We start from the raw sequence: 19,145 nt of genomic DNA on the forward strand, positions 1-19,145 counted from the left end.
TCTGCCAGCGCCTGCCCACCCTCCCAGGCAACAATTCCTGCCCAATATCCCATCTAAATCTCCCCACTTTCAGCTTAAAGCCATTCCCTGTGTCCTGTCCCTCCATCCCTTGTCCCCAGTCCCTCTGCAGCTCTCCTGGAGCCCCTTTAGGCCCTGCAAGGGGCTCGGAGCTCTCCCTGGAGCCTTCTCCTCTCCAGGTGAACAGCCCCAGCTCTCCCACTGAACAGCAGCTCCAGCCCTGTTCTTGCCATCAATCCAAGCACAACTTCCCATTTTCCAGGTGTGAAAGAGACCAGGCCTAACCTAAGACACGATTATCTGCTCCTGACCTTACACAAACACCACGTCCCAGAAAACCTCACACCAGAGAGAAGGAATTTCCTTTTCCAAAGTCACTTCCCTGCCACCAAGTCCAGAGCCCACAGAGCAGCCGAGACCAGACCAAACACTGATTTCTCTCCAGGTCCTTCTGATGGGAGGTTCAGAGGAGCTCTGTCTCTTCCCAAGGTTTTTTGTGTTTGGACATGTACTTATATTCCCAACTCTCCACATGGAAGGATAATCCAACACAAGAGTAAGATGTAACTTCCCACAGATCTCTGCCCAGCTCCACAGGGACTACAAAGTCAGGAAAGACACAAACTTCTTTAAAAATCCCATTATTTCCATTTTTTTTCTTCTATTCTCTTCCTCTAAGGAGCAGCTCAACAATAATGGACTGCTTGGAAAAAGCAACAACAAACCAATTTACCAACTGTACACAGTAATAAACTCATGGAAGTAAGTTTATAGCCAGTAAACGGAATATTATGGACAACCAGATCTCAGTAAAATGTAAAAAATATCTCAGGACAGCCCTCCTATAACACCAGTAGGTATTAAGTGCCTCATCTTTTGCAAGAAGGCATTATACTTTTAAAATTGTTTAATTTATGGTTGATTTCTTTGGATTTTTTCTTGGTGAGCTGTTGAGCTCATGCAATTAAATGCAGGCAAACACATCTCATTTCCAGAGAAACAGTAATTACAGCTTAACCAAACTTCCTGCTCTCTGCAATGCCTTCTCCTCTTGCTGCAAGAACACGCTCCCCAAACCAGTGTTCATCCTGTTAAATGGCATGTTAATAAGTGGTTTAAGCTGCATAATTCATGCTGAGCTGAGAAATGTTTTGCCCAGCCTGGAGCTGCTGGGATTGTTTTACCTCTCTGACCATTCCGTGTCTGGTGAGTCGCTGTGATCCCACACGGAATGTGTCGCACTGCTCTGGAACGGTGCCTGGGTCCCTCTTCATTCCCACTGCTCGCTTCATATCCTGCTAAGGAATTCTTTTTGTAGTCCAGGAAGGTTCTGTAGTTGGTTTCCTGGGTTTTCCACTGGCAGTGCAGTGATCCGGCATCGCTCGTGGGAATTACGGAGAAAGAAAACTCATTTTAAATCGGGATTGCAGCACTGAGGAAATGCAAGCACAGCCACAGGAGAATGAAATAAAATTGGGCAGAGCAGCCAGCAACTGGAGAACACACCAAAAATGCCTTGATAGGAACCAGAGCCACATTTGGGTTTGGTTTTGCTTAAAGCCAGAGTAAGGACTCTCTCAAATGTTGATGACAAATATCTTCTGCTTAATCTCTCTCCTCTCTTTTCTGTTTCTTTCTTCTCTCTACCTCACATTTACTGTTAAATAAAACCAGAACGATTGACTCCAGCACATGGTCTCCCGTGCACCTTAATTTGGGCAGAGGAATCTCTCAAGATTGGCATCTTAACGCCATCCCAAGGGGGTCAGGACGTGTCTCCAGCACCACAGCCCACAGCCACCTTTCCTTAGCTGGGAAATGAGTTATTTAATTCAGCCACTTCCCACTGAAGTGCTGGAATACAATGCCACACACGCTGGAAATGAAAAATAGAAGCATCATTCAATAGAGAAACACAATTTACAGTAATTATTCATGTCTGCAGAATACATATGAAAAAAACCCAAGGGAAATTAAAAATCCTATAAATAGCCTCACTGGAGAACAGCTGGAGAGACCCCATACACTAACCAAGTGCTTGTAATGATCCCCACGTTTCTGCAGCCCCAAGAAGAGGGCAATGGCAAGCCTGAAATTCAGTTTAGAGGCATGGAAAGTACAAAAGGAGAACTAGAGGAAATTGAAATACCAGCACAGCTGGACCTCACGCTTCCCATTACTGCTAAAAACTGAGGACAGGGGAAAACCCTGAATTCCAGGGCTCACCATCACTCGAGTGCTCGGTCTGTTTTCCATGGGGGAATCTCTAGACATGCTCCAATTTATTGATTTATCCCAGGGCAAGGTGTGGATGCAAAGTGGAAAAGCCTTCCCTGGTTTGTGCAGGGGATGCAGCCACAGCCTGGCCTCACACCACATCAAACTTCTGGCACGGGATGGTCCCCAAAACAGCCACAAGAATTGACAAGGAAGATGTTTAACATGAAGCAAGAAGGTGGAGACCTCAAGCAGTCAGTGAGAGAGAGATCACATTAAAAATGTGTGTTTGATGTGTGTGCATGAATACACAGCTGTACCTGCACTCGCATGAACCTCTGTTCATGTATCATAAATAAATACATTCCCACTGCAAACTTTTCACCCTTTTCCTCTGTAAAGTCACACAGAACTACAGCCAAGGTAAAGAAAAATGCCTATGTTAACACAAAACTGAATTTAAAAACATTTTTACCCTCAGAATTTGTGGTACCATGGGAGACATCTCAGTAATCGTAAATGTCAATTACAGGAACCAGCTTAGAGGAGTGACCTTTCTGTTGAGCTTCCCACTGAAAATAAATGTGATTAAAAAGCAAACAAACCCTGTGCAACAAATCTTGGGTGGTTTTGTGTGGGACTCATCTGTGCACCTGTAAAATCCCCCCTCACTCCCATGCTGAGACTCAGGGAAATGGAATCAAGGGCTTCTCCTTTCTATCCTGGCACTGTGAGGTAACTTTCACTAAGTGAATTCAAGCTGCTCTTCAAGAAGTGACAATTAAAATTCCAGTTTTTCCCACTGTCCAGTAACTTGACACCTCTGAATCACTTCTTTCAGGGAACTTTGTGTCAGAAAGCCCTGTGGAGCTGCTCTCACGTCTGAGCAGAGGGACAGCACCTGGCGGAGGTTAATCCCTGACTTGTCCCAAATGGTGAAAACCTGGCCCCTCTGGATCCTTGGCCCATTCCCTGGCCAAGGTCTGCTATGGAAGAGACAGCTGGGTCACCTGTGCAAGCAGAAATACTGATTTGAATGAAGTCTGAGTGGGGCCTTCGGGCATGGAGGCACCAGGAGGATAAATACACCAGGTGATCCCAATCTCACCTTCTCCACATGCAGCTCAGGCCATGGGGTGGGGAAAACAAAAGACTCCTTGGAGCCATTTAGGGATGAATTCCCACAGAAATGGGGCAGATGGAAGAGCCAGGAGGTCCCACCACTGGTTAAAGTCAAATCAGCTCCTTGTTCTCTATTGTTGCATAATGAGCTCTTCTGCTGTGTCACGAACAATGTGACAAGGAATTCCCATGGCACTGGGATGCTCTGACTCCCAACTGGAGTGCAAAGGAAGAGGGCAAACCATGGGAAAAACCAGCTTTCCTGGGATTGTTCACTGCCTGTAAGGAATCAGCTGCTGGATTTGCTGAAGTGTGTTTTTACCACACTTGGAGGAGGGCACTGATTCATTCTGCCTGGGTTCTACGTGAGCCACAGCCCAGGAGCTGTTAGACTGTGAAAGCGGTGACAATTCGGGTCTGAGAGCCTGATTTTCAATTCCCAGGCTCAGCCTGTGTATTTGTAAAACACACACACAGACAGGATTTGGAGTCTGTACTGTGAGAGCGATGTGGAAGTGCAGCTCTTGTTTGAGGAGTCTCGCAGGGCCGAATTATAACACTTGCATGAGCACAGGAATTTGCTAAGGACGTGTGAAAACACATTATCAGAAATACAATTTACAGGCATCCACTGAAAGGTCGATGGGAAAGCTCTTCCCATCCTTTAGGAAGCAAATGGAACAGAAAAGAGGAAAATTCACCAGCATCCCAGCACAAGCTCCCTGGCAGCAGCAAGAGCAGCCTCTAAAGCAATTCCCAATTAAATAAAAGACTTACAGAATTAAAGTTGTAATATATTATTAATTGACTACAGATATCTGATTGACTGCAGCTAAGAAGCCTTCTCTGCCTGCTCCTCCTGAGCAGAGATTATATTAACAAAACAAAGAGAGAATTGCAGGATGAGATCCAACAGTACATTCTGAGGCACTCCTGGAGCTGATTTTATGGCAAGGAAAAGTGTGTTTGTTTGATCCAAAGTGACACCATAGTTTAAGGCAGAAATATGAGAATATATAATTGACCACCAGAGCCACTTTTTATGAGAAGGGCAATTTTTCTGCCTTTGTAACAGCAGTGTTGCTTTACTGCTGTGTAAAGTCACTTCTGCTTGGAACTTGCATCCTGTAGCGGTACCTGAGGTGGAAAATACGACATGAAACTCATCTGTTTTCTGAAGCTTTCACTTAGAGATACCCAAGCCATCATCATGGGCATGGACAGCACACAGGGATGGGTGTTCTTAGTGCTGATGAGTGTTTCAGCTCCAACCTGCAGGGACAACCACAACAGCACAGTGAAAGATTTCAGTTTTCCCATGAGTTCTCCACCAAACTGTCCTGAAAAAAAGGAAGTGTATATGCAGCCCTCTGCAGAATGCAGTAGTTCCCAAAATTCTGCAGTAAGGCTCAAAAATACCCAGGGAATGTATTCCATTTTCTTAGACAACGTTTTAAAATAACAGTTTATTTTTTTTGAGTCAGTGGTATATTTAAAAACAATCTACTGTAAGAGTAAAAAGATTGTAGATAATAAAAAAAACCAAAAGTGTGATGACAATAAAAAACCACAAGAGTATAAAGTTAGTTTCCTTCCTCCCTCCCAAAACCCCATCCCATCAGTCTCATATTTCTCAGAGCTTAATATCTGGAAAAAAAAATGCTTTTTGTTTTTTCTTTACACTTTCAGCAATTAGGAAATTAAGAATACGTAAAGCATTCTTTGCAGGCACATTAATTCATTATTACATGAAAAGCAGGCACCATAAAAATTAAAACATTCTAAAAACCATCATATATACAAACACTGTACAGAATGATGGCACAAGGACAAAGTGATTCTGTTCAGTTCATCCTAATCCAACATGAAATATTACACAACAAAGAAAGGAAAAAGCTCTTCCCATTTCTGTACTCAACATTTAGGTTCAGAGTGACCGCGAGTCTCCTCCCTGCCTGCTCTTCCCTCTCCCATACCCTTGTGCCGTTGGCAGCTCCAAGGCTTCCTTGTTTTCCCCCTCGTGGACACCCAGGAGATCCAACTGAATGGAAATGGTGATGGCTGATCACCAATGACTGATTTTACAAAGCCCACTAATCACAGATTATCCTGAGTTGGGAGCAACCCACCAGGATCATCCAGTCCATCCCCTGGCCCTGCCCAGACCCCCCAACAACCCCACCCTGGGCATCCCTGGCAGCGCTGTCCCAACGCTCCTGGAGCTCTGGCAGCCTCGGGGCCGTGCCCATTCCCTGGGGAGCCTGGGCAGTGCCCAGCACCCTCTGGGGGAAGAACCTTTCCCTGATACCCAACCTAAACCTCCCTGGCCCAGCTCCAGCCATTCCCTGGCTCCTGTCCCTGATTATGACAATGCAGAGTTCGGTTCCTGCCCCTGCTCTCCTCTCAGGAGGATGCTGATGACCCAATGAGGTCTCCACTCAGTCTCTCTTCTCCAGCTGAACATTCCAAGTGCCCTCAGCTGCTCCTCACACGGCTTCTCCTCAAGGCCCTTCCCCATTCTCATGGCCTCCTTGGGACACCCTCTAATAGTTTAATGTCTTACTTATATTGTGGCCAGTGCCAGCCTGATGTCACCCCAGTCACTATCACCCTTTGTGCCTGACCCCTGGGCCAGTTGCTCCCCCACCCCATGATGTGTTTCTCCTGCTGCAGGATGGACATTTTGTCCAGAAGGATCCTGTGGGAGGCAGTATCAAAAGCTTTGATGAAGTCCAAGAAGATTCCATCTCCTGGCTTTCCTGGATCAGCCAGCTGGGTCACCCTGCTGTAGAAGGAGATCAGGTTCCACAAGCAGGACCTTCCCCTCATGCAGCCGTGCTGGCTCTCACCAATGACTGCGTTGTCCTCCAGGTGTTTTCCAGCACCTCCCAGAATAATCTTTTCCATGATTTTACTGGGCCTGTAGTTTCCAGGGCCCTCCTTCTTGCTCTTTTTGAAAACCAGGACGACGTTCTCCACCTCCAGTCAGCTGGGACCTCTCTGGATTCCCAAGACTGCTCGAAAATCATCAAAAGGGGTTTTGTGATGACATCAGCAGCTCTTTAAGGATTCTTGGATAAATCCCACCAGGGCCCATAGACTTGCAGGGATTCAGCTGGGGCTGCAGATCCTGCAGTTCCAGGCTGACTGAGAGTTGACCATTGTCACAGTCATGGTCCTGCAGCTCAGGGCACTGGGACCCTCTTGGTCTGTGACCCATGTTGAAGACAGAGCCAAAGGATGTGTCAAACCCCTCTGCCCTGTCCCTGTCCCCTGTTTGTGAGGTGCCCATCCCACCCTGGAATGGGCTGATGTTATTTTTACCCTGCCTTTTGCCATTTATATATTTGAAAAAACTCTCTTTTTTTGTCCCTCCCCCACAGTTCTGGCATCTCCAACCCCAGCTGAGCCCTGACCACATGAATTTTCTCCCTACAGTGGGGAGCAGCATCTCTGTGTTGTTCCCATGTCCCCTGACCTTGCTTCCACTGGCACACACCTTCCTTTTCCACTGGATATCCAAGAGGAGATCCTTGTCCAGCCAAGCCAGCTCTGCCTCGCCTGCTTGACTGCCAACATTTGGGAATTGCTGCTCCAGTGGCCTTAGGAGGTGATGTTTAAAAAGGGACCAGCACTGATGGACCCCAGCACCTGCAAAAACATTTTCCCAGGGGACCTTACAAATTCCCTGAGCAGCCTCATGGTCAGAGCGGAGGTTTTGCTGGCACTTTCCCTCCTCTCACCAGAGATTTTAAACTCGATGGCTCTGTGGTCACTGTGGCCAAGACAGCCCCAAATCCCCACTTTGCTCATTGCAATCAGGTTATTTGTAACACTGACCAATTTCACAAATCAGTGGTGTCTGATTTTTAACCCTGGGCTATAAAATCCCTGTTATTCAGGGAAATCCTACAGCAGCTTCACCTCACTGGGAAACCTCCTCCGGCCCTGAATTCCATGTGAATATTGTCATTGATTCCTATATACACTGAGATTAGATACAAAAACTCTGCTCATTTGAAACTCCAGAGGTACCCAAAATCTTTAGGTACAAAATTTCCAGCTCTCATTTTAATCTCCACGTTTAGCTCTGTCCCTGGTGTTCTCCTGAAGCAGGGAGAAGGTTTAGGAAGAGGGTTCTGTCAGTTGATGGAGTTCCCAGTCTCAAGTAGAAATCCAGATTCAAGTTATGGGAGGGAATAACCCCAAAACGAGGGGGATGTAGTGTTGGGTCCGACACGTGGCTAGAGATGGATTTCTTACGGAGTTAGAGTCATTGCACTAAATGTTAGATACTGCACGCCTGAATGAGGTAAACATTATAGACCATAAAATACTTAGGGAAATGAATTGTTACAGCTTTATCTTTGGAACAAAACCCCTTCTTCACTGGACAATCCCAGAGTCAACAGACGTTTGCTTCCGCGTCGTCTTGGGAGGCGGCGGCGGCGGAGTCTTGCTGGGGAGTGGAGGAGGCAGGTGCTGGAAGAAACCAATTTGGATTGATCACATTAGGAATGAATGGAATTCTGGAACATTTTCTGGTCATCTATAAGTGCAAGAGGCAGCAGGCAAGTCTGGAGCCCTCTGGCTCACAAAAACCTCTCCTTGCAGAATTTGCTGTGAACACCACAGGCTCTCAGCCATTACTTTTAAATACAACTTTTACTTTTGATCATGAAAAAAAAATCTCTCAAAGGTTCAGGATTAATTAGCTCAATATTTCAGGAAAAATCTTTTGAAAGCACTGGAGAAGTTTATAATTCCCCACTTTATATCATGATAGGATATTGATTTCTTGGTCTGTATCGATTGCTCTCAGCCTCTAGGCACTCAGAGCTTAAAAACCAAGCTGAGGCAATGGCTTCATTGCTTTTCCATTAGGTTTTGGATCTTGCACAGTTAGAACAGAAACATAAAAAAAAAACCAAACCAAAAAAGAAACAATTCAAAACTAGTTAGGGAGAAAAGTAACTTGCAATTTACTATTACACACACAGTTATAATTAAAATATTCCAAACAGAAATGCAGAATGTTCAAATATTCATATTTTAAATCACTTTACGTATCTCTCAACAGAAGAGCATCCCCAGTTAGAATCACCAGCTAATCGGACAAATTAACAAAGCCATTATGGAAATTAAGACCTTTTTTCCATAATATTCAAAGAGTAGATGATAAAATCTGTTGCAGGAAGAGCTGGAGAGCACCGCAGTTTGCAGGCAGGTTTCCCAGCACTCTGGCTGTGCAGGCAGCGCAGGTTTCCCTGGCTGTGCTCCGGGGTCACAGCTCATCAGCGCTGCTTTGGCTTTGTTTTTCCCTAAGTTTCTCCCCCATTCCCCACTCAGGGCCTTTTGTTTTCCTCCAAGCCTGATGATGCTTTCCCAGAGCCATTTGTTTGTTCCCATCCTGCCTCACCCAGCCCAGCACCAGCTCCTGGCTCCACACAGTCACAGCCTGACAAGCACCAAATTCCTTGGGCACCTCTGCAAGAACAGCCCAAGCACCTGCAGTGCCTCAGTGCTGGACAAAATTACTGATGGTTTGTCAGGATGAGGTATGGAAACAACTGAGAAACCCCATGGAAGTGCACAGAAACAGAACTGGTCCTTTGAAAAGCTATCCAAGGACTCTGTCCCAAAAGGAAGAGAGGTTCAGGGTGAGGACGGGACATCTCAGTCTCTCCTCTGCTCAGAGCATAATTGCTGATGCTCCTGCAATCTCATGACTGGGAGTTTTTGGAGATGAGTAAGAGTAGAAGAAAAACAACCTTTAAGGTAACTAAACACCCTCTCCCAAGCAGGTTTGAAGCCAGCATGGATTTACAAACCCAGAGCTTTCACCAGACACTTTTACTGATCACAGACTAAGGAGAAAGGTAAGAATGCAAACTGTCTGAGCCAGGGGGGCTGGATTTTTGCTGGAATTTCTTTCCTGTATCCTGCCTGGAGACAACCACTTTCCAATCTGTTTTACACCTTTCCTCATTCCTCCTGACTCTCTCCTGTGGCAGAGGAAGAGGGATCCCAAACTACCACCGGGTGAGCCATGCCCTGAGCTTGTTTCTGCATTCTGCTCCACCCAACTCTGTTTCCCAGCCTCTCCAGCAGCACCACTGCTCTTTCTGCCTACTTCCACCTTCCTCCTTGGCTGCTAAATGTTCTCTGGCACTATGGAAATCCATTGGGTTTAATCTGCTGCTGAAGGAGAAGCTCTGAACCAAAAGCCAGGCACCGGAGCCAGGGTGCCAGGTCTGGGATGCTGTATTTCCCTGCCTGCCTGGAAAAGACGCTTCCACACCTGGCACTGGGGACAGGGGGCAGGGGTGGCCTTGGCAGCGCTGGGGGAACGTTGGACTCGATGATTTTAGTGGCCTTTCCCAACCTAAATGATTCCATGATTTCCCACAGCAGGCTCCAAACGGGCACTACTTATTCTCAGCTTCCAGTGGGACATGATGATCTCTGAGTCAGGAAAGTCAACAGGTTATTATGAAAGCAAATAAAATAAGAATTTAATTTTTTACTACATGCAAAACTGAAAATTTTGTTTGGTTTTTAATTAAAATGCCACTGCTGATCTGCCTCTGAAGTGTTACAGCCAGAACCATTTCCTCTACCTGAGCAAATCCCCTTCTTAACTTGGCATGTTAACTCCTGAATCCCTGCTGGGGCACCTGAGTAAGTGTCAAGATTTCAAAATCTTGTGGAATCTGTTTAATTCCAGTCCTGTATCCAGGCAGGGGCTCTGGGAAAGCTTTGGGAAATGCTGGTGGTCTGAAGAACATCCAACATCTCATGGAGCTGACATTCCCTTCCCAACTCCGTAAACCACGTGCCCCTCAAAAACACACCACAAAATACAAAACTTTCCTCTCTGCTTTGCTCTCTTTAACTTCATATTCATCACCAGGAAAAAAAAACCCCAACTCTGCTGATAGCATCATTTGTGCAAATCCATTTTGAATTTAAATAACACTCTATTGGCAATAATTCTCAATTCAATTAGATCAAAGGCATTTCTCAACCAAATGAGCCCCTTCATATTGATCAGAGAACAATCAAATCAGCCCTGAAAACCTGGTTCTGAAGAGCAGAGACAATGCAAATACAATGAGAAGAAGCTAAATATATATGCTATAAATAACAAGCTCAAAACCTACCCGAGCTCAGATTCTGCAAGCAAATTAGGCAGAAAGAAATAGCAGAGATAGGTAGATAATTATTATAATTGAATTTACAATTTCCATTAGAAAGTCGGATAAATTTAGCACATGTTCATTTATATAATAAGCTCCCAATGAATATATTAAGTAGGATGTGTAATGCTGGTTGGGGCGACATTGTTCGGAATTTAGCAAGACAAAACATTCCATTATGGAGCTGCTGCAACTCCAAAGCATCGCTCCCAGGGCTGATCCGTCCTTCCTTTTATCCCAGGACAGAAGAAATTCCAGCACACTTCCTCCCTCTCTTTAACACCACACTCGCAAAAATCACTATCAGGCTTATAAAGTTCATTTTTGCAGCACTTCCCCTTAGAAACTTTGCAATAAAAATAGAGTTTGCCTTGATTTTGTATTTAATTAAGACTCTCTTTGCCAAGTTCATGTTTGTATCTTGGTGGTTAATCGTGAACCTGACTCTTCCCTTTCCTTCCTGACAAACTGACAGAGGCTGCTGCTTCACATCCCAACCTATTTTGGGCAGAATCCTTGACTCACGGGTACCTCAGGGGAAGCAGAAACCTTATGTAAAAGGCACATCTGCAACACAGAAACAATCTGTTCCTTCTGCTTCAGACATGAAATTGCTCCCATTTGTTTGCTGGTTGTTTTTTTTACACTTTCCCTGAGACAGAAAAGAATCAAGTTTAAAAACATTTGTCTGCGTTCTTTTACAGAAAGATATCAGCTGCACTACACCAGGCGTGTTCAGGATGGAGTAAAAATCAATTACAGAAGATGAGAAAATGCTTTTTCTTTTTTTGCTACTCCGAAGCAGCAAAATGAGAGATGAGTTGTTTTCCATTCAGAGAATACTGTTAGAAGAAACAACTACCAAAAAATCAAACAGAATTTGATTCATCAAAACGGTCCTTGTGACACTGCACGAGGTTTCTTCCTGTGCAAGGAACTCTTTGTCTTTGAAATTCAGTGGTCATCGATACCACGAGCTCTGGAGATCCAGTGAGAAGCACTTTGGTTGGGATGATTAAGGGATCTAAATTAGGCCAGGAGCAGGAGAAATGCTCCTGGGATGTAAACAGACCATCAGCTACCCAGGACTGTGAAAATGCTTTCAGACACTGAGTTGTTCCTTCAGCATAGAGCTGAGATGCCTGACAACAACCTGCTTATTTAATATCTGCAATGAAATGTAGCATTTGAGTGTGAGGCTCTGGCAGAATAACACTGCAGGGAGAACAGCCCGACTCCACTAATGTGAGCTAAATTAGAGACAGTTTAAGCTAATTGGCTGTTTGACCCAGGGAGCAAAGTTCTGTGGAAAATCCAGCAGGTACCTGATGTAAAATGACTGTTCAGCCCCTGGTTCATACATCATCTATTAGAGTCTCATTGGACTCTGTGGCACAGCTGTTACCTGCCCTTGCTGGAGTGCACTGGGATCAGGGAGAGGAATTTGAAGGGTTCTTCTGCAGAGGTGCACTCGGTGTATTCCCAGCCCTCAGCCCCTCCTGGGGCAATGGGAGAAATGCCTCAAAATGGGAAACATGGAATTGCACCAGGTCAGTATCCCAGATCAGATCAAAGGGGCACCTCTGCTCTGGGACAGGCTGGGAGAGCTGGGGCTGTTCATCCTGGAGAAGAGAAGGCTCCAGGGAGAGCTCAGAGCCCCTTGCAGGGTCTAAAGGGGCTCCAGGAGAGCTGGAGAGGGACTGGGGCAAAAGGATGGAGGGACAGGACACAGGGAATGGCTTCCCCGAGCCCCCGGGCAGGGCGGGGGGTTGGGCAGGAATTGTTCCCTGGGAGGGTGGGCAGGCCGGGGCAGTGGTTGCCCAGAGCAGCTGGGGCTGCCCCTGGATCCCTGGCAGTGCCCAAGGCCAGGCTGGACACTGGGGCTTGGAGCAGCCTGGGACAGTGGAAGGTGTCCCTGCACATGGCAGGGGTGGCACTGGATGGGATTTAAGATGCTTTCCAACCCAAACCACTCCATGATTCTCTGACTTTCCCCATGACTTCTGGCAGGCCCCTGGCTGGGGGGATGCTCCTGTGGGGGATAATGGCAGTGGGTGAGGGCAGAGCTGGACCTGACAGGGGCCTGCACCCCTCATATAGGGAGGACCTGGCTCCTGGAGTGTGACAGCTGTGCTGGAGCACAGCTATGGCCACTTTCCCTCTGTGAAACCCATTTCTCCACGTGGACATTGTCAGTATTTCTGCCCACACTGGGTAACTCGATTTCCCCAGCGCCGCTTCCCCGCTCCAGTCCAGGCACAAACAGAGCTCAGGAGTCATGAGCAAAACATTCAGAATTAGCTTTAGACTCCAGACTGACCCTGTATTTCTCACTGAAGGCCCAGGTCCTGCAAGAGAGATAAACCAACACAGCATGGCCCAAACCACGGCCTGATCCCATGCGGAGAGCGGGACACGGCCACTCCCTAAACTAAATCAAGGGACACATCACTGTCTGGGCAGACAGCAGGAGAACACAGATTTCACTCAAAATCCTGTAAAAAGCAGTGGCAGTCCATTGATTTGGAGACTGACTAAAAAGTAAATGTGAATTTTTCAGAAACTCTTTGCTCAGCAACAGCTTCACCCACCAAAGAGCGAGGGACTGGCACTGGAAGAAGGGCTTGCAGTGTTTCCCATCTCCAGCAGGCAAAAATAATGATCACATGGCAAATAAGCCCCATATTTTAATTTTTTTTTTTTCTCCTGGAGCTCTGGCAGCCTCGGGGCCGTGCCCATTCCCTGGGGAGCCTGGGCAGTGCCCAGCACCCTCTGGGGGAAGAACCTTTCCTGATATCCAACCTAAACCTCCCTGACACAGCTCCAGCTGTTCCCTGGGTCCTGTCTCTGTCACAGGGAGCAGAGATCAGAGAGGAGCTGTAGGCTGCTATTGCAACCCCTGAAGTTGTGCTCCCTAATTCCCTGCTCCTCCATAGTTCCAGCTGCATTTCCAGCCTCTCTGTCCCTGTCCACGTGAGAACAATGCATTTGCTGAAGCCTTTCAGGTCATTTTTTGCTCACTGCAGCTGATACAAGAGAGAATTTCCAGCACTGCAGCACTTGCATTGCAACACACGAAAAATCCCCCTGGGGTCTGCCTTCCCATTATATCCCAACAAGCAGCCAGAATAATCCCCATACAACAGAGAGTCAACCCAAGACTGCTCTGCTCCTCGCAGGCTTCAGCCATCGCCGTTCCACCTGTGCTGGATTGATGGAGATGTTCCCATCCCAGCCATTATCCCATGCTTAGCAAGTGTTATAGCCAATATTATCAACCCAAGTGCTCCTTTGTCTATTTTCTTTGAGCTCCCTCCCTGCTCTGCATACTAAGCAGGAGGTTGATTTGTATGCAAGGGTGAGGATGAACCCATAAAGAATGATAAGTGCCTAAAGGAATCCCTTGATGTAATAATAATCCTTGCAGGAGTCGTAGATTTCTTTTTTTTTTTTTTTATGTTCCCATATATTATTAAGGACATTTTTAGCAGAACAAATCACAGGGAGCAAGACAGTATCTACAGGGGTCTCAGAGTTAACAAGGAGTAAGGGACAATCGTGAAATGATAATGAGGTGATCACCTGGATTAAAGACTTCAGGTAGACCAAGGTAACATGGACTCCAAATACCTGAGATTGCTGTCTCATAAATGACATTATTGCCTGCAGTTTGACTTGGAGCATCAGATCCCTTTCTGGCTGCCTGCTTTTGAGTTCACTACAGCACTTTTCCTGGCTTTCATAACCCACTGCAAGACAACCAGAGTGAAAAACACAATCATTCCTCACAAGAGGAGATATTTCCAGCTTAAAAGCCACTCAGATAATCTTATCTCTAATAGGTTTTACTGATTTTTCTCCACTGATACAAAGGCAGTGTAATTTAAAAGATGATCAGTTTACCAGGCAGAGAATTATCCAGTTATGAATTATGGAGCTATTTGACCCATGAAACATAAGTCATTAAAACTATGGAGTGGGATTTAATCACGGCAGCAATGAGAATTTACCCATCTGATCTTTCATGTCCAGCACTACTCATTTTCTTGATGTTCTTTAAAAGCTTCCTTCCTACCTATGAAATAAAGGCACAGAGTGATTGTTGTAAGATTAGAAACCTTCTCCAAAATCAATTCTAAACCTAATACAGAATCACAGGATCTGCTGAAGGGGAAGGGACCCACGAAGATCAGCGACTCCCACTCCTGGCCCTGCACAGGACACGTGGCTCTGGGACAGATCTGCTTTAGATCCTTCTGCCAGGCTTTGAAACTACACTCCATCATCTTGGAAAGCTTATAAAAATACAGACACTGAAGAAAATTTTGGACACTTAGAAAAGAAGATGTAGCCTGTATCTGACTTCATTTCTTAGGTATTAAATCCTGATGCCCTTCTACAGCGCATGTTAAAAAAAGGGGTCTGCTCCTACAGTGACAAAATGTAATAAAAAAAATGACAGGAGCCTGAGCAATCAGGATTGTAAAGAGCAAAAACATTAAGAGCTGAATAAAACTTTGCAAAAAACCACGGGAGCATATTGGTACTATTTTTATGAACTCCCATTTAATGATGTGGAAATGCTGCTCATGGCAGGACAGGAGCTGCACAAGGTCACAGAGCAAATCACGCTGGGACCTGAGCTATCTCCAGGTCTGGGCTCCAAAAACCACACCCCCATGGCATCTGGCAGTCATACAGTAACTAAAAACATCTATCCCCACAGTGGAAACCCCTTCAAAAAGCCTCACAAGGCAGGAAAAAAAAAACCCTGGCTACCAGGATTTTATTTCTGATCACTGTTTAATACTTTTTAGCTAAAAACTGAACTCACCTTAGCAATCCTGAGCTACTACCACAGCCTAAACCTTACAGTATATCACACAAAATGAATTAACTTCGCTGGAGCTTATGCAGGAAGGAGTTGAAGAAACGTGAATCTTAATGTGAATTTCTCAGCTTTCTTCCTGAAGATGGATTCCTTAGACAAACCTCCTGGCAGCCCTGCTGTACATTCTGTAATTTTCCACTTAGAGGTCTGTATTCAGGACAAATGAGAGCTGGCCTCTGAGACAGAAGCTGGGGAAATGGGCTGTAAGGTTAGAAGTGCAGCAGAGTTTGATGGAAATGAGAAGAAAAGTGAAAATATTGACTAAAATGAGCCAGCCATGGGGAATAACTATGGAAGAGAGCATGGGAATAGAGAATTTTTCAGTATATGCAAATAAAGAGTAAAACATGATGATTTGAAGATCTCCATTCAAACTCCTGAAGCTACTTCCATACCTGGTTTTTTTACCATTCAGCCTGAAATGGTAAAAAATTAAAAACTCAATTCCTGCAACAAAGGCACAATTTCAACCATGGAAAAAGCTGGACTTGTGCACTGGGACAGTCTGTGTTAAACGCAACTATTCCCAGAGTCAAACCAAACTCCTGCCTGACTCCTCCTCTGCTGAGATCAGAAATGCTTTCTGTGGCCATGAAATTTGCTGGAAAGCAAATTACTCAACAGAATTTCACTGGAATGCTGAATTTTAGAGGGATCCTGGAAACAAAAACGGATCAGTTCCACTGGAAGTTTTCCACAAAACACCTCAAAGTTCGACATTTCAAAGTCAAAGAAAACTCGTGACCTTGTGGGGCATCACTGCCCTGCTCTTATTTGGTTGGTAATAAATTCAATTAATTTCCCAAAGCCAAGCTTGTTTTGAGGGTAAGGGGGGAGTGATCTCTCCCTGTCCTTATCTCGACCCATGAGACTTTCATTACATTCTCTCTCCCTGCCCAGCTGAGGAGGGGAGTGATGGAGCATCTTTGGTGGGCACCAGCCAGGATGAACCCCCCACACCCCTTTAAATGTATTTGCTTTGCCCATAAAGAAAATAAAAGGCATTTCTCAGAAGTGCTGCTTTAAAGAAAAGGTCCATGCTATTTTTAAAAGCTTCCAGCTACAGGAAACAAAGCTGAAAAAGTGACTTTTCCTCAGCAAGCTGCTGGTGGTGATGAAGAGGTTCTGAGCTCCTTGCCTCAAAGGGGACACGTGTGTTTGCCTCAGGGAAACGAGTGGTGATTGAATTCGGGCAGAGCGGAGCACCAGGAAGGGAGGGTGGCATGTTCATGTTTTATCTCCTTTCCTGACACAGGACTGAAGGGCTTTAAACCCAATTTCTGCTCAGAGGACATCCTGTTGGTTAGAGCTCCCTGCCCAACAAACCTCACAACATTTGGCTTTGGCTTTACCAGAAAGAATCCAGCTTTCCTTCAGGCTGCTGTTCCCTCCCACTCCTGACGCTGCGGAGCCCTCTGGATGAGCTGATGGATGCAGGAGCAGGATTCCACCTCAGCTGGGATGGCTGAAGGTACAAAGCAAACAGCACAAGGATCATTCTCTGGGGACTCACCCGCTGGTGGGCAGGGGGGGACGTGGTGGGGCTGATCAAGTCCTGGCTTTCCATGAGGTTCCCGTAATCAGCTGTGCTTCCTTTGAGGGGCAGAGGAGGGGGGACGTCGGGGATGTCGGAGCCAGACAACCCATTCAGCTCCAGACCTGCAAAAACAACACTGGGTTAACTCTGTCAGCAGCTGAATCCTGCAATTCCAGAATGGTTTGAGTTGGAAGGGGCCTCATGGATCATCCAGTCCACAGGCAGGGACACCTTCCACTAACCTTCCAACCTGGCCTTGGACTCACACTGGGCTCATTTTAAAATGCTCTTGAACAACCCCCCATTTTTAATAAAAAATAATTTTTGCTTCATATTTCCCACCAAAATATTAATGGCTTAGAAAATACTCTTTTCCCAGCTTCAAGCTCACCTTGTACATTAAAACACAATAAAAGTTTTCCTAAGTGCAGGAAGAAAATATAATCTAGCTAAGTTTTATTGACTTTCTCCCAGTAAAAGAAAAGCCCCCTGTTAATAAAATGCACAAATGAAAGCCTGGAATTAAGTACATCTCTCTCCAAAACTTTCAGGCTCCAGGTAACTGTAACAAATGAGCAGCCATTAGTTGTTGGGTAAATAAAATCATGCACGAGAAAGTACCAAACATTTATTACTCCTGTTTGCTGGCTAGAAAATTCCCTTTTCTTAGCAGATAAATCCTCCCAGGTATGTGCTGGAGAGGCAAATAGCCTGAGGGACAATAAAGTTTATTGAGGCCTGAGTGATACATAGGTTTTGGGGAGAAATCCCCCTACAGTGTATTTCAGGGTAATTCAGTCATTTTAATGCACTCATTTCAATTCAGCCTTTTTAATAAAACCCACTGTGATCTCTACAAGATAAGAAACCAAATTTTTTTTTTTTTAAATGAGGGAATTTTATTTAGGAAAAGAAAAAAAAAGGTGACTTCTATTTTATTTTACTGGGGTGATTTGTGAAACAAGCAGAGGACTTGTTTATGCAGATGTTTTTATTGCAAGTTCATATCAATATTTTATTAAAAGTATGATTTTATTGTTCTCTAAAATGGCCTCTCACAACACGATTTAACTCTAAGGTGGCTCCATTGATTTGTCACTGAAAAGTGTAATTTTACTCCTCATCCTTCCACCTGAACTCTGGACTACACTGAAAAAAGGTTATTTTCCATCCTGGGACTTCACATTTTCAGTGGCTTCTTCTCCATTAGGCTGAAAAATGTTGTTTGTCCACCAGGACCTGAATTTCTCATTGCTTTTTCCATTGCTCCTGTTTTTTATCCTTCCTTTTCTACAGAGAGGATTTCTCCATTCCCCAGAGATTCCTGAGAGTTTCCTTTATGGATCTCCATGAGAATCTCCTTCTGCTGAGCTCAGGGAATTAAACTGCAGCTGGAAACCATGCTGTGCATTTGTAACTGAATATTGATGCTGGGAATGAGCCTCCCTATCCATTCTGGATGAATTCCCCATCCATTCTGCACACCTGAAGAGCTCAGCAATTTGAGACCTTTAATGTCACAGAACAACTCCTTGGCACAGGTCCTGCACATCTCACCCACAACTACACAGCTACACATTTGTATCTTAGCTAAATGTATTTATATCTGGATTTGTCTGGTTGTTTTTTCCAAGCAGTTTAGGATAACACAGGGAAATATCTGGGAAATGGAATCTTCTTCAGTGTGTTTAGTTAGAGCTTTAGCAAAACCTTGAATCCTGCTTTGGAAAGAGAAACCTTTCCATATTTACTAGAAACAAGCCATGTTTTTAGGCCTCTGACATTCCTTGGGAAACTGAAAGTGAGTATAATAACACACAATTTCCCAAAAATGAAGTGAATTTAACCACCTTGAACACTTCAGCTTTGCATTCTATATGACACTTTTTCAACTAACAAGATATAACTTCTTCCATGATAAAACTTCTAACTTCATCTAAGTCAAGGTGCTCCCAAAGGGATGGTGAGACCGTTTTTTTTAGGAATAACCCTAATCCTTTGTTTCTTTTAACAAGTCTTTGGAAGATCCATGGAAAGGCAGGTTTTCAGGAAACATTTGAGGAATGTTTTCCCCAGAGCTGGAAAGGAAACAAGGTGTGGAGGCAACTCTGCTTGAAGAACCTGGATGGAACCCAACTGTCCATGCAACCGTGTCCTGCTC

The 19,145-nt window shown here is 45.1% G+C and overlaps 1 protein-coding gene across 1 annotated transcript in view; it reads right to left on the minus strand.

Moving 5' to 3' along the window:
- Nucleotides 1-7,743: 7,743 nt before the first annotated feature.
- The window catches only part of DOCK1 (dedicator of cytokinesis 1), a 244,271-nt gene continuing 232,869 nt past the window's right edge, over nucleotides 7,744-19,145 (minus strand). Inside the window, exons 51-52 of the mRNA XM_017733893.1 lie at nucleotides 16,961-17,106; nucleotides 7,744-7,839 (exon numbers count right to left, since the gene is read on the minus strand). Coding sequence (XP_017589382.1) covers nucleotides 7,744-7,839; nucleotides 16,961-17,106 — 242 coding nt within the window. The remainder of the gene's footprint in view (nucleotides 7,840-16,960; nucleotides 17,107-19,145) is intronic.

The sequence above is a fragment of the Corvus brachyrhynchos genome, unplaced genomic scaffold, assembly GCF_000691975.1.
Source record: "Corvus brachyrhynchos isolate BGI_N302 unplaced genomic scaffold, ASM69197v1 scaffold514, whole genome shotgun sequence".
In the NCBI taxonomy this organism is placed as follows: domain Eukaryota; kingdom Metazoa; phylum Chordata; class Aves; order Passeriformes; family Corvidae; genus Corvus; species Corvus brachyrhynchos.